This window comes from Camponotus vicinus, unplaced genomic scaffold, assembly GCF_025532165.1.
Source record: "Camponotus vicinus isolate PSW18456_S1 unplaced genomic scaffold, iyCamVici1.0 SCAF_1, whole genome shotgun sequence".
Taxonomy (NCBI): domain Eukaryota; kingdom Metazoa; phylum Arthropoda; class Insecta; order Hymenoptera; family Formicidae; genus Camponotus; species Camponotus vicinus.
Window position 1 is genome coordinate 13811133 of NW_028141945.1, and position 17051 is coordinate 13828183.

Below are 17051 nucleotides of genomic sequence, written 5' to 3' on the forward strand. Positions count from 1 at the left end.
AAATCTATAGTAATTTTATATTATCTAACATTGATTTTTTCATTATACGAGTACGTCATCGTGTCTTGCACTTTCTATCGCAACATTTTAATTAGAACAGATTTAAAAATAAGGGAAAGGGATGATAGAGAATTTAATCTAAAATGAATAGATAAAAAGTTTTTAAACTCAAGAATGTTAATTTTTCATTTTAATTTAGAAATTACAAGAAAGAAACGCTAATTGGTTTTAATTTCAGAATAATACGATATCAATACAAATCTTTAATTATGCTAAGACTCATATATTTCAATAGAAATCAGATTACAGCCAGAAAATATAAATCAATGGCGCCAATGTTTAGTTGTTCGTTTGAAGCCAAATATAGTTAAGGGATAATCTCGGCAGCGATTTAGGTACGTCATCTCCTGGGATCATCGGGCGCATAAACTACGTGGTAAATAGGGTTTAGTCTCTATATAAGATCCCCCTGTGTTCGTATCGGCAGTAAGGTGGCACGTGCGTGTGCTAAGAGAATCGGAAGGAAGCGTCTCCGATTAGGGAAAGTCAAGTTCATTCAACTTGGGACATACGGTACGTCAAGGTATAACTTCCCCGAAAAATCCGGATCCAGGGTATCTAAGAGACAAGATGTATCGCAAGTTGCGAGGTCGTTAACCTCCCCGTAGGTGTGGTGACACGAAAGTAAAATAAAATAATCAATTTATGGAAACTAAGAATTTAAATTCGCGCGATAATTGTTCGTACGATTATAAACATGTCATAATCAATTTTCATAATCACTTTTCGAGAGAGAATTATATGAATATGATCGCATTTTAATGCTTTATTACTCAAAAATAAATATAAAAAATTTTATTTTTATATTACACAATTATTACATTTATATATTGCACACACAATCATTTTCATATATCTACCGTTTTTCCTTTTAATCGTGAATTTTTATTTATTTTTTATTTTTATTTTTTATTAAATAATTTTCTTTTAAATAATTAAAAAAATCGAGAAACAATCTTACCATTTGAATGTGGATTTAATCTATTATCTAATTTACATATGCCTTTTAGAATTCAATTTTTCATAATTAGATATACGCATAATTAATTTATTAAATCTTTGATATATCGAAACTACTTATTCTTTTTATTTATAAATTTTTTACATATCATGTGAGAAACCATTGACAGGATTTGGAGTAAAACGGATGCCAACATATATCCTGCCGTCTATCCCACGTTATTCTTCTCACTTTTAGCGTTTCTGTGTAATCATACAAATTATTTTGTTCCGTGACTCAATTACTTAATTCACTTTATAACACAACTTTTTAAAATTACTTCATTTGCATGATATTAATCGACTAGCGTAATCGATAGCAATGAAATTTTAATCCAAAAAAATAAAAATTTATAAAACGACGCTGAAAATTTAAAAGATTTAGAATAGCTTTGTCGCAAGAGTACAATAAATAGATCTGTTATAAGATAAAAAGAAAGGAAAAGAGAGAGAATAGGGGAAAGGAGAAAGAGATGTAATAGAGAGAGGAAGGGGGAGAGAGAGAGAGAGAGAGAGAGAGAGAGAGAGAGAGAGAGAGAGAGAAAGAGAGGCAGAGTATTCTAAGAATAGAATAATTTTTTTTGTTCTTTCGCCGGATATAATTGTTAGAGAAACCCGATTTTTTTTAACTTACTAATGAGATATTATTATTGTCAAATTTCGCTGTCAAATTTTTCGAGTTTAGTTTTTCGTTAAAGTTAATGAAGGTATATTATTTTTAAGATTCTTGAGAGCAAATAAAATTATTTTTCTTCTAAACAAATAATATATCTCGAAATATTTGAGATTAGAAATTATAATTAGATATTCATAAATTTACATAAATAATTATATTAAGACACACAGTTTATTTGATAGTGTTGTCTTGTTTTCCCACATGTATGCGGGAATGTAAATTTACTTTCACAAACAGTGATCTAGAGAAAATACGGCAACAACTTTCTTTAGCAGCATTTCTTTGAAAATGTTTTAAGCAACGACTGCCGAAAGATCTCTTTTTGCTCTTCTTTGTTCCAAGTATATCTGGGACCCCCTGCAAACATAAAGGCGTGGCCGTAACAGTCATCCGGGATGAAACTTTACATCCGCCGCTGTATGATAGAAATGTAGACAAAGTATGTAGACAGATGTAGATTACTTGCATACAACAAATATTAATGAATCTTTATTTCTTATTAATTAAATATCTCGTTTATATCTCATTTATAATTTATTTCACAAAGTGTTTCATATAAAGTATTTACCCTAAAATTTGACGTTATACAAAAATATTTCAGAGAATATTTCGAAACTTATAAAGTTTTAAGGCAAAAAGCAGTTGATAATTTTGAATTTTAATTCATTTTTCAAGATCATGTAAAGATCAATCTAGATTTTTAAATGTAACTATTCTGCATATAATATTCTTCAAAAATAAAAGTAACACGAAAATAAGTTTTTCCTTGTGTAAGGATATATGTATTTTTATTTAAATATTTATTTCAAAGAAGTGTGCGACAATTCATACAAAATGTTTAAAACGAGAATATCGACCGACGGTATACATTCCCGCGATGCATTCCCAGAGACTATCTTTCCTCCAGTGATCAAATCCCAGAAGAATGACGGCGTCTACCGGTACGTCGAGACGGTGGCAGTCGCGCCTCCCGAAATAACTCCCGCGTTCAGAACTTGAGGAGGAACCACGCGTACGCAGCCACGAGGAACCGGTTGCTATGGGATCAAAAATAAAAAAAATAAATAATTTATATCGATACATCGACTTGTATTAAGCGAATTTCTCGCAATATATTACATCAATATAATTTTGACAAAAACTTGAGAAAAGGAATTTTTTAATTCCTTGCAGTTTTTTTAAAACTCAAAATATGTGATTTTGATTTTAGAACTCTATCACATTATAGGTTTCAGAAATGTAAAATGTAGATTGCAAAAAGGTTATTTTAATATATTGTATCTTGTATCATAGTTGATGTATTTTCTCTGTCTCTGTCTCTCTCTCTTTCTCTCTCCCTCTCTCCCTTTCTCTTTCTACAAAAGTTTTATTTTATCTAAAATCAAGCACAGCGTTAAAACTTACAATGCTCAAAAGAAATTTATTGTGAAGATAAAAGTTAATAAAATAAAGTATAAAATATTCGTGATTAAATATTGAATTTATTAGCTAACAGAAAATGCTTAATTATTTAGTTATTGTATAGTTGCTATATTGGAACTGTTTTATTCATTAATTTTAATATTTTGGATTCTCAGTATTCAAGATTTTCAATAATCAAGTAGTATTAATTTCAATAATCTCAGAAAAATATTTATATAAATATAATAAATTTAAAAAGAAAATTAAAAATTTTTTAATTTTAATATACACATATAACATATTAATTTTTTATTTCATTATTCTGAACTTATTAACTCTGTTATCACTAATTCAATTTTAGAAACTTAAAAATTTATAAATAATTAATATTAAATAAATAATTAGTACTGTTTCAAAAATTTAAGTTTTAATAAACAATTGAAAAATGTCTGATAAATTATTTTTAATAGCTTAAAAACTGTCACTTTTTTTTATAAATTTAATATTTAATCACTAAAATCTCAGAAATCTTAATTTTTGCAACAAATTTCTTTTAAAGATTAAAAGTTTTAACAATTTCTATACTCAATTTTTAATAGAACAAAATTTTTCTAATTTGTCGTAAATAATAATGATAACATGACAAACTATGTTATTAAAATATGTTATTATTATGTTATTAAAATTGTTAAAGCCTTTTTTTTCGATTTTTAATCTTCAAGTTTTTAAAATTTTGATTATTTGAGAATTATTAGAATATTTTGAAAGCCGAATGTGTAAAAAAAACTATACGGAATAATCACTCTTTTTAAAAAGAACAATTATTTTTTTTGTCTTGTGTATTAGTAATAAATTTCGATGAGAGCTATCAAAGAGAAAATGCAGCGGTCAGCTAATATTTAAATACTTCTAATAATAAGTATATTTGTCCAATCACTTAATTATTGTTATCTCTATTAACGCAAATATTCTTTTCAATAGTAAGAATAAATCAGAAAAGAATATATCAAATCTCTTTCTCTAGAATCAATTAATAGTCATAAAATAGACGTACCAATCCAACTTAAAATTCTTTTGTGAACGCGTTGTCGGAATTTTTATCTTCTATCTAATGAATCAATAGATGTTTAGACGAATGTGAAAGAGTCGTAGACAAACATGAATACTCGAGATAGTGAAAGCTAAAATTATTCCGGCTGAAATACACATTTCAAATACAAGGACAAATAAAACAAATGTATATCATACACTGATAGCTCCAATTTTGTCGAATGAAATAAAATTTGGTTGAATCAATTAAACCTCTTGTTTGAATATGAGTTTGTTTGAGCAAACAAATCTTTTAGTTAATACAACAAACAACTACGTGCGAAAATACAAAATAGTTTAACCAAATAATTTTGTTTTATGTAACGAAATAGGTCTCTCTGAGAGAGAATATATAATCTATGCTTCATGAAAGATTTATAAAAGTAAACCGAATAGACTATTGGCGTCTGAAATATTCTTGTCTAATCCTTAGGCATTTAGTTTGCAATAAAATCGTATAGATTAACATTCCGCAGAATATTACCTTGAAAACTAGGTTTTTAACGGTGAAAACCAGATGATTAAAATATCGATATCATATCGTATAACGACATCGTCAAGTTCGCTTACTCTTTATACTTGTTCTATTTATACTTTGTGTAATTTAAGTTGAAGTTACACATACGCACATATGAATATTGCATGTACCTATGTCATGGTTAATTTATATTTCACTTTACAAGACCTGTCGAGCGTTCAGATTCATTAAAATATGAATTGTAAATAGTCGAATGATTGGCAAAGTAAAACAAGCAGGCTTCTAAATTTAGGAAAAATGCAATCATGAAAACAAGCTCATGTTTGATATTTATAAAACGCGAAACATAAAGTTCAGAGAAAAATCCGCGCAAATTTCTACAGTTGCTATATTTGGCAACGGGTTTCGAGTCATCTGATAGAGTTATGCGGGCTCTATTGTACTACTTACTATTGCGCACTCTACACCCGAATGCAAAATTTTATTGCACTAGCAAATTCCTTCATTTCAATATATGCATTACTTATTAAAGCGCTTTTTTTATTTTTTAGATTTGAATTCCTATTGGGAAATTTTTTAGAATTCTTTACATCTAGAATATATTAAAAAAGAAATAAAACTTATATAATTTTATTTTGCATTTCACAGTCTGTTGCTGAATGTACTGCGAAATACAAGCATTATCCAATTGACGTGAAAAAACAAGAAATGAGATCGAGAGATTCTATCGTATACACGCCGGTGTCCCTCGGACCTGATACTGACGACGAGGAGACATTGGTCAATGTGGAAGTTTACAAAAATGGTGAGTCTTAGATTCAAATGGAAGATTTTCAATTAATGAGAGTTGCCAACGGGGCAATTACTCATAAATTATATTCATCTATATCTACATGTAAACAATGTAAACTATATTTAACTATTTATGTATATTATCTATGACAACAATTAATAATCTGAAATATAGCTTATTGAAGATGTTTTATTTATATTGCATATACATGAGACTTAAATATAACGACACAATTTTAATATTTTAACGGTTCCTCGAAAAATCAACAGAGGATTCAACAAACTAAAATTTATTCTGATAAAACAAACAGAATAAATATTATATATTATTATATAAATATATATATATATATATATATATATATTTATATAATAATATATATATGTAAATATATTTATATAATAATATATATATGTAAATATATATATATATATATATATATATATATATATGTAAATATATATATATATATATATATATATATATATATACATATATTTATATTATATTATATTAACACTTTTCTATAATTACTTTATTTTATAATTATTGCTTTTTCATTCTGACGTTTAAATTATAATAATATATAAATAATATATAATTACATTACATACATGAGAAACAGCATTTCACACTGTCGAACTACGCATTTTCAAATATAAATGCGTAGTTTACATGTTTACATGAAAAAGGACTATATAAATATGATGTAGACAATACATAAACACAATTTTGAAATTTATACACAAAATTTATACACAATTGCTATTGTTCCATAATTTCCTATCTACTATATAAACTATATTGTCATCGATGCAAGCATACCGATGAATGGTAAGGTGCTTCAAATTACCGTCGGAGCTTCTATTTCGCGCGTAGCTTTGAAAAAAAGCAAACATTGCCATTGATATAATTTCGTGATATAAAATATACTTTGCGAAAATCAACTGATGTATTAATCCGATAGAAAGAAGTAATTAATTGAGGATACAATGATGAATGAATGATGCAATGAATTGATCATAAATGTGATAGATTTGTCTTACGAATATGAATATTACTGACCAAGTCAAGTAAGATACGATTGGAAATTGAGAAACTGTGAATCACACCTGAGATGCACCTACGCAACTTCCGAATTTGAACGTGAAAAGATCGCAATGCACGTAGGTACAACATGCACGTGGGTGTAAGACATACACGTAACTCTGAACGGAGTTCGTCGTCATGTCCGAGTCCATTTTTGGAAACGTAATGCGTACAGGTCAATGCGTACTGGTCTATATCTGATTTTATCATTTTTTATATTTATTCGATTATTCAATGTGGATGTTATATGTTATTATCGATTTATATCTACTCTTCGGGAGATACAAATATCGCAAATAAACTTAATTATAATAAATATAATCTCTGAACTGTTATATTAATGTTTTATAAAAGTAGTAACATGAAACGTTACAAGTAATATACATAAGTAAATATAACTGGTAAAATAAATTAATTGTAATTTTCTATTCATAAATGTAATATATAATATAATACATATATTATATCGTTACATCATAATTCCATATAGAATTAGTTCATATAGAATCGATCATAGAATTGATAATTAAAGAAATAAAAAAATCTATATTATTAATATTTAATTTTATTTATATAACTTTATTATTATTATTTAATTTATAAAATTTGATATTTAATTTATATGTATAGAAATTTCGATTTTTTGTTTTAAATAGACAGTAAATGACCTATTTCTCATTTGTCAATTTCGAATAATCCGTTATTTTGAATTCTCTGTTTTAAATTGTATTAAAAATTAATCTGACAAAAAGAGATATATTTTTATGTTAATATTTGTCCTTTGTAGGCTTTATATTGCAATTCATGGTGAAAAATTGAATATGAGTTAGATTTTGATGGATAGCGATAAATGAAAAATTACATATATTGCAATATTATATTGATATTTTATTATATTACTGTTATAATATTGCAAAATAACACGATTGATGTATTATACAGTTTTATATCATATAGGTAACTTGCTTTACATTATTTGTTACTTCCCTGTTATACTGTAACAAATAGTATTTACTGGGTCAACACTCTTGGGTTCGAATATGAATGTTTAATCGGTTTTTTGAGTTTAGGATTGACCGATTTATGAAATATGTTTTCTTCTGTTCTACTGTAACTGAACTCAATATAATCGCGCGTATTACATTAATGGTGTTAATCATCAGATGCTGCTTTCGAAGAGAGAGAATCGTCTCGTGACAATCTCCGCTTTTCGATCTTATGCAGGACACGTAGCGGACGCATGCCAAGTGCACGCATATAAAACGGCGAAGTTATATCTTTCCTCATAAGATCCTGGGCACGTATAATCCCTCAGTGGAGAAAAGATCATGAATCGGTATACAGGATGTTTCAAGTACCACACGATTACAATCCCTTGATAGAAATCTGATGAAATGTCACTTTTCAAATTTTTTTAACATTATCATATTGATATTATATTCCTCATTCGTCCACTCACGTACTGATATATTTTTTCGTCTGTCAAATACATCTATTAAATATTCACTTTGGAAGGATTATTCAAAGATAATAGAGAAATATATATTTCTTGTGGAATTTAGAAAAAGAGTAGATCGAAAAAAAAAATAAATAAATAAATATATATATATATATAATATATATATATATATATATATATATATATAAATATAAATATATATATATATATATATATATATATATTATATATATATATATATTTATTTATTTATTTATTTTTTCGATCTACTCTTTTTCTATATATATATATATATATATATATATATATATATATATATATATTTATATCAGTAAATAAAAAATATATAGCAGTCAATAAAAAAATTTCAGATTTTTTAAATTAAAATATTTAATTAACTACATATCGTATTCTCAAACTCTTGTTTAGGTATTATTTTTTTATCATAGCAATTTACAAAATTTTTATTAGAAATATATTCCATTGAAATATATTTTCTTTCTCTTTTTTAATTTATATATTTAAAATATATATGATAAAAAGAGATATATTTTTATGTTAATAAATAGATCAAGGCTTCTGTGATCCTTTATAGACACACTGAATTAGAATGTTAGAAGCAAGAAAAGTCAATATAAGTTTTTTTTCCTTCAAAATATATCAAGATAAGTATTTTTTTGAATACTTAAGTTATGAATTAATAAAATAATGATATGGATTAGTAAAATATGTCAAATCTCTTTTTAATTCGTAAGTTAATAAATAGCTTTCTTAATAATCATCATAAGCTCTATTTTCACTGACAATGAGAATGTAGAACAAATGTAAAGTCACACATCATCATTTATTAATGTAGGATAACAAAAAACGGAATTTTTGACTAATTTTAATTTATATTAGTCGCATTCAAAAAACTTTATTTATTTTGATGTATTTCGCAAGAATAAAATTCATATAATTTCTTGTGTCTGATATCACAATTCAATAGTGAGAATAGGAGTTTTAAGATCTTCTTACTTGTTTATGTATATTTCTGAAACTAATAAAAATTATTCAAATACATCATTATTTATAACAAAATATAAACTTTAATTATATCAATACTGACTCGACTAGCATACTAATTTTAATTTGACTTATGCTGTAAATTGTGTAACTATATATACATTCCCATAGTTCGGTTAGAACATTCGTATCAAGATTTTTTCAGATAGAAATTATGTAGGCGGGAAAAATAAATTACATATGATTCTCTCTCTCTCTCTGCATTTTCCGTTTTTCGATCATAAACTTTCAACTCCTTGATTACTGAAACATACGCATGAAATATCATGTATAATATATCTTCCGCGAATGCGTCAATTTGGCCTGGAGCAAAATACTACATTCGTCAGCTCGAATCCTTTCTTCGCACTATAATATTTGCGTGGAAATATGCGAATAATTGAACCAACGATATTTTATACATAGGAAATAAAATTCAAGATAGGACATTAAATATTCATTTAAGAGAAATCGCAGAATATGATGAAATTATTTTCCATATCTTTCATATTTTCCACATTTTTCATATTTTTCATTATTTTTCAGTAAAGTATGCACAATTTCTTTCTCGTAAATAATTGCTTATTCTCTTATATCTCAAATCTACTGTAATGTGCAGACGGAAACGAAAATTAAGTAAAACATAATTACTCATCGACAAGATAAAATAATTCCTAAAATTAAAATTAATTTAATTCTTTTACAGTGCATTTTTCATAAGATCATGTGTTTCCCGTTATAAGTCTTTAAAATATTTAAAAATTTCAACGTCTCTTCTCGTATTATCATCTTCTAATAACATTGTGCCAACGTTGCTGGATTCTCACGAGTAGTCTTTGAAAATTTAATGTGTCGTCGATCGCTGAGTATTTAAACGAGGCAGGAAATCAACGAATAAGCCAACAATTGCCGGGAGCGGGAGAAGAGCGTAGATAGAACATGATGACACTCCTCTTAAGATACTGCAATCTTAAAATGTAAGACGTCGTCGAGCTGATGCTCGATGTACGCATCATGCGTGTATTTCTGTACCGCGATAACGCGCACGTGTACGTGCACGCACGACTATCTACGAGAGAACCCCGACGAATATGGGCGATCGAAGTACATGTATTGGGTTTTGAATGAAAGAGGGATATGAGAGAGCGAATGAATGAACAGGCGAGTGTCGCGTGGTGCGCGTGGGCGACCGTGCGTGTATTTGTGTTGCTTCTAGAATAACGTAAAGGGGAATTGCCTTCTTTCTTCTCTCAGAGATTTAAAGACTTTTATTTATTGAAAGGAGCGCACAATAATATTTTCAAATTATTTTAAGACGATACATGCGAATAACAGCTAACAGTGTCGGATCGAACAATTTTTGAGACGCCCGGTACTGGTCGTCTATTCAAAACCAAATGCACGCGTACCTACTTCCGCATATATTGTGTTGCAAATGAGGCGTAGTTTCGTTAAGGCGGACGTAAACGATATGCGTATCATCCGTGAAGACTAAAACTGATCAAAATGTTTCATGTGTCAAAATATCAAGCATCTGGTAGTTACAAAGACAATCTTATGATTTTATTTTTTGAAAATAATCTTATGATTATTTTATTATCATCTTTCTTTGTCATCTTACCCATACAGCACAAAACATTGCAGTAATATTGCGGCAATATTGCAATGTTACAACAATGTTAATAATATTGCTGCAATATTCTGTGCTGTATAGGTTATTATCATCTTACGATTATATTATTATTATTTTGCAAAGATGGCTTAATCTTTTGGAGATAATATTTTAGGACTTTTCATTTTATCATTTGTCGTACATATTTGTGTAACTGCATTCGTTAAACAAAATTTTAAAATTTCATTTTTCAATTCATAGAGACTACAGTTAGACATATGACGATGATCTGCACGACGCACCGGCATTCGCACGACTACACCTATGTGAGCGACTATTGACAATACTCGTGTAGAGTGGAGGAGATGCACTCGGACGACGACGGTCGCTTAATTCGCATGCACGGTCGGCCGGTATGAATGTAGCAACCTGATGGAGAACCGGTGCGAGCCCCCCGCTGCTCACTTGATTTTTATTGTACGCGCACACTTGCGCGTAAAATTACGTTCGCGCGCGTGGGCGGACTAGGTATCCCCCGCGTTATTGGTCCGTCGATTCCGCGGTATGTGTTTCAGAAGGTCCTCAAGCTGTCTCGCGCCACACCAATGAACTAAACCGATATACGGGAGACCTTATGACGCAAAACACGAGCAGGAATTTATCACGGAGTTCTTTGATTTTCAATTTCGCAAATCAGTTAATGTAACAATTCTGAAACCTCAATTTTAGCATCAATTTTAAAAATGCTAAATTTTCGTTCGCAGAAAAATACAGAGGTTTACCAGCACTTTTTTCTTTTTTTCTCTAAGAGATGATTTCTCTTATTCTCTACAAATCCGAATCCCTCTTGGCTCTCTGCTGATCCTAAGCTCATAGAATGGATTCGATGAACGGTTTGTTAACAAAAGGGAGCAACTCTCGAGAGTCTATGAGACGTCTAAGGACCCGAGAAATTTTTTCCCCTTTCTGTGATTAACCCTTAGATAGAGAGAGAAATTATTTCTGAGACCACTGGTCGGGAATGCGAAGAATTCGACGTATTTTCTAGTATAGTCAAATCAAAAGATGCATATGTACAAAGTAATTTATTTTTTGTAGTAAATTAATTATTTTTGTATTTTATCCTAATAATCTAAAACATTTTTATAACATCATATTATTTATTCTGATTTGTGATAATAATAGATAATATCTCTGATAATATTTCTGATATGATAATATCTCAAACATGAAACTAGCATATAAAATTCTTATTAATTGGAACAATCTATAATTTTCATAGAAAAAAATCACATTACAGATTTATAGATATATAAATTTTCTTGGAAACAAAGTTATATAAAAAGTTATATAAATAAAATTATATAAAAACAATTTATTTTACACTCAACTTATTTTATCGTAGAACATTACATTCCCGGTTGTATCATTAGTTACATTCTGTATAATATAATATCTAGACTGTAATAAATTCAAAATAAATTCTATGTGGTAAGAGATGCGTGAATAAGTGCTCTGACAAAACATATAACAACGTAAAAATGTTATTTCAATACAAATATGGTGTTCAATTGCTTCAGTTAAGTTGGTCATAATAGACCAGAACAATACAAACATATTTTGGTATCTAATATTACGAAACCGCGAAATATATATTACAAATTATGATTAAAATGCGATAGCGAAATGACACAAGGGGATATTGAGGATCGTCTTTTGTTTTCGAATAATGGTTTTTCCGTGGTTATTCACGGCGTTCAATTTTTATATTTATTAACATAAATATCGCGGTAAAAATATGACGATATTCTTTAAGAGAGAAATCTCGTGGTTGCAGCTAAGACGTTTATTAGTAAGCTATAAACATGCGACACCGATTTAACGTACCTATTCATTTCTGGATTGCCGCGATTTATAAGCTTTCATGGTGAAGATAAATAGCTATATTTCTTCTTCTTCTTTTTCTTCCATAGAGCGAGACACATCTTTCTCTTAAAATTTTTATACATCTGTAATATAATCCGTGATACTTACTAATAGTTTGTTTACACCGAAGTTTAATTGACATACAAATTTGTCAGCATCTATAATCAAAAAACACTTACAAATTATTGCCAAGGATTTGTCGTAATTTGTGACAAATTTATTGTATCGCACCATTTAATCATGCCGTGATTATTGTTTAACCCAAAAGACCGTATTCTTTTCATCAGTCTTACAGGAAATTCGGTCGTAGGCGAGTAACAATCTTGTCGCATCGTATCCTATCGTGACGATTAGTGGAACGATTTAACGTTTAACATTGCCCACGCATCCAATTGTACCTAATACGTCGGTGGAGCTTCAACTAACACTAATAATTTTCGGTCCTGCAGTTACAACATGGTACTACATTCCATTTGATAAAGAAAAAAAAAGAAATTTCCGCGGATTCTTCGGAATAAAATATAATTATTTTATTAGCATACTTTAATATAAAAATTGCTGTATCTAATGAAGTACAATATAATTCTGCACTTTGAGTATTTATATTTTAATATAATATATACACGCACACACGCACCATCGGCTCCTTGATACAAAAATATATGAATTTTTAAGCTTATTTATTTCCTAATGAATCCATATTTCAATCAATTTTCTATGAATTTTTTTTGATAAAGTTATACCGTTTTGAAGAAAATTCTCCGATTCTCCTGAGCAGTACAACAGTTTAAAAAAAAATTTGTTTCCCACTTCTCAAAATCTATTTTCAACGTTCGCCATTTTGTAAAACATTTTTTGTAACTCAAATTTGGTTTTTAAGAGGAATATTCAAGCTTTAATTTGAACTTTGTTTCATATCAATGCGATGATTTTTTTGCTGATTTATCGCAATTGAAAGATGTTAAAAAATTGTGCTAAAGTTTAGTGTCTCATTTCTTTGCGTGTGAGTGTATTATTTCTGAACAACATCAAGTATTTTCATATTTAATTCTTTTTATTTTTAATTAGTTATATTTTTATTGATATTATATTTTTCTTATATGAAAATTATATTTTTCTTATAAGTTCTACAATTATATTAAGATACATGTATACTGAAATAAAATATGTAATTATATATTATTTTATTGAATATAATAATTTTAATATTAAAATATAATATTTTTATAATATAATATTTTTAATGTTAATACATTAAGCATCTTATATATTTCAATATTAATTTTATTATATAAATAAATTTATTATATAATAGAAATTTATCTAAAAAATTGAGAAAATTGAAATAACTCAAGTTGATAATTATATTTCTGCTTTGCGATATATTTTTTAAACCAAAAATCGGAAACTAAATATTTAGATGTCATTTCGCAAAAAATTTGGCATATATAATACATAAATATAATTCTTGTATCCAACAAAATGTAGTATAATTATATATATTAGTTAAGTATTGTGTATTTTATTTGAATATTTTAGTATTATTATCGCTTTTTCGTAAAACAAGTACAATTTCTCATTTAATCCTCATATCTTTGAATTACCCAATCAGTAACCGTATCCATTCGTATTCATAGTACAATTTTATTTTATATATTCTCTTGAATAAGAGAATATATATGTTGTATTTTTTATCTTATGATAGTTTGTTCTTTTTTTGCAAAACTAATTTTATCATAATTAAAAGAAAAAATATAGAAAAGATATTATAAATAATTAATTTAGAATATAAAACATAAATACAGAGTAGTTTTTTTCGTTGCATAAATATTACAAATGTTAGATATCTATTAGATATCTTTGTATTTATTCAGAGAGTTTGTAAGACTGAAAATAAAATTGGAATCCGCTAGGCAAGAATTAAGTCAAATATCGAATGTATTTCAGTTCAATGATTGTCTATTGATAAGATCTATTGAAATGCGTGTCATATACAACGGTTCTTTTTGCTCAAGACTGAGCCCTGTGGCGAAGCCCGTATAAGGTTCGTCTTGATGCTGACTGAGTCCTTTTCCTCTTTGTATACAACTTTATTATTATTATTTGTTGTAATGATTTCGGCAAAAATTTTTATTTGAAACTCACATATTTAAAGAAAAAGAAGGATATTGAGACAATCTGATCTATATCATTAAGGAACAAAATTTCAAGAAGACAAAGTTCTAATCAACCTGCTCTTGCGTCCGTTGTAAAAATTTTGTCTCAAATCATTTTTAAATTTACATTACTTAAGTTTTACTAAATATTCGACTAACATGTATCTATTTATATATTGGAATATTATTGCAATAACATCTCTACACGTCTTGGAGCAGAAGCAAAACCAGCAGAGCGTGACGTCGAGTTGTCGTCGTTGTTTTTAATGACGAGTCCGTCGAGTGAAGTGCTCGTTTAATTACCGATGCTCGTTTCAATGTGGGCCCTGCCTGGGTCGCACCACCGTGGACCCGATCCCGGTCCGCCCACCCGCATCCGCTGCACTAGCCCACGTAGAAAGGTGCAACGACGTACGTACATACAAGTATATATACTTTAGTACGTCGATAAACCGAAGACTAACTACCAATTCGCTAATTCGCAGCTGCACCCTTCCTTATAATTAAATTTTTATAAAACTTCATTCGTATCTTAGGAATATTAAGAAAAATAATGTTATATGTTCAGCATTTCTCTCTCTTTCTTTCCTACGTTATATTAAATGATAGAGCAAATTATTATTCCTCATCTTAAAGAGGAATTGAACGGATCAGCTACATGAAAAATTAATAAATTTAACATATTTCGAGAGATATTTATGAAATTGACATTATACAAAGCACTTTTAATCCTATAAAATACAAAATGAATAATTAATTTGCGTGTAAGTTAAAGTAAAAATTTATTTTTAGAATATAATTTAATCTCAACACACACACACACACACATGCACGCACACACAGGGTGTTTGATAAAGATTGGATTAATGATAAATGAAGATTGGATTCGTGAGCGAAAATTGAATAGAAAAGTTCTTTATCATTTTGTGTGCTTGCAATTTTCGCAATAAATATTAATTAATAAGGACTGGCAAATGAGCGCACATTTCGCATAGCTGTGTGCTCTAGGCATATCAGCGGCGAGTATCACATAGCAACGAAAAGTTTAGCCGTGCATTTTCCAACTCTTATCTTTTCGTGAGACACTGGCTGTTAATACGCATTAAAAGAACTTTGCATAATGTCAAATTCATAAATCTCGAAATGTATTAGATTTATTAACTTTTGACGTAGCTGATCCATTCAGTTCTTTCTTAAATTTTATCGTGAAAATTTTATTCTACAAAATGTAGCGAAAGATTCCATTTTCCACCTTTCTTTTATGTGAATAAATAAAGTTACCATTTAAATATTTAAATACTAATACGGACCCAAGTTTTGTCAAGATTCACGCAATATTGCATTTAAATTACTCATATGATCGTAATAAATATCCCGCCACTAAGTTATTGATCGGCTATTTTCCATTGATACAGGCTTTTGAAAACAAAAATTTGTCTCGAAAAGTATTTTACGATGAATCATCTATGAATTTTATAAAGTTTCCATATTTTATCTATTTTATAAATTTTCTATTTCGTCTTTAAAATGTAAACTTTATTATATTTGCTTTCTTCCATTAAGCATTGAAAATCAGACTTATGCATAAGCTAGAAGCTGTCTCGTAAATGAGATAAAAATTACTCGCGGTTTTGCGAACTATTATATAATAATAGAACTGATAAATAGATAAAAATAAATGAATAAGAAGTAGAGGATTTAAGAGCAATTAATAATGTGTTTAACTGATTTGTTTAATTCGTATGAAGCTTCGTATTAGGAATTGTAATAATTAGAGGAGTTTACAAAAAATTGGCTTTCGCATAATAATTCCCAAAAAAAGACCATTGATCTGGGAGCAACATGAAATCGCGTGGGAAATTACCGCTTAAGTATCGCCTAGACCAAGGTTAGCTACACAGTGAATGCACATTTCTTGATGTACTCTTTCTCTTCCTCGCCACGATCATCGGAACCGTTCATCTTAGGATTCCTACGAACTCCTTGATGACCTTCCGATGCAATGGAGGAAAAAACGCACGTTAGTGCGCACATGAAGATCAGACAGGTATTAAGTTGGGATGTGAAAGTAGAAAGTAATGATTCGCGAATCGACAAACGCTAAACGCGAAACAGATACATCTGTTACGGTGAATGGCTAGTCGAGTATCTTTTCTATCATTGCACGCACCTATTTACATATAAAAATTCTTAATAATTTATTTTATGATGCACCACTTTTTCATCGCTGATTGTGATTCATCTTACATGTTCTTCATTATGCGGTATC

The 17051-nt window shown here is 28.6% G+C and overlaps 1 protein-coding gene across 3 annotated transcripts in view; it reads left to right on the forward strand.

The window, feature by feature from the left end:
* Nucleotides 1-17051, forward strand: part of Rols (zinc-RING finger and ankyrin repeat domain-containing protein rolling pebbles) — a 46918-nt gene that overhangs the window by 2660 nt on the left and 27207 nt on the right. For all 3 annotated transcript variants that reach the window (XM_083107391.1, XM_083107395.1, XM_083107406.1), the window contains exon 2: nt 5352-5508. In XM_083107391.1, the coding sequence (XP_082963517.1) occupies nt 5412-5508 (97 nt within the window). In that variant the 5' untranslated portion in view covers nt 5352-5411. The remainder of the gene's footprint in view (nt 1-5351; nt 5509-17051) is intronic.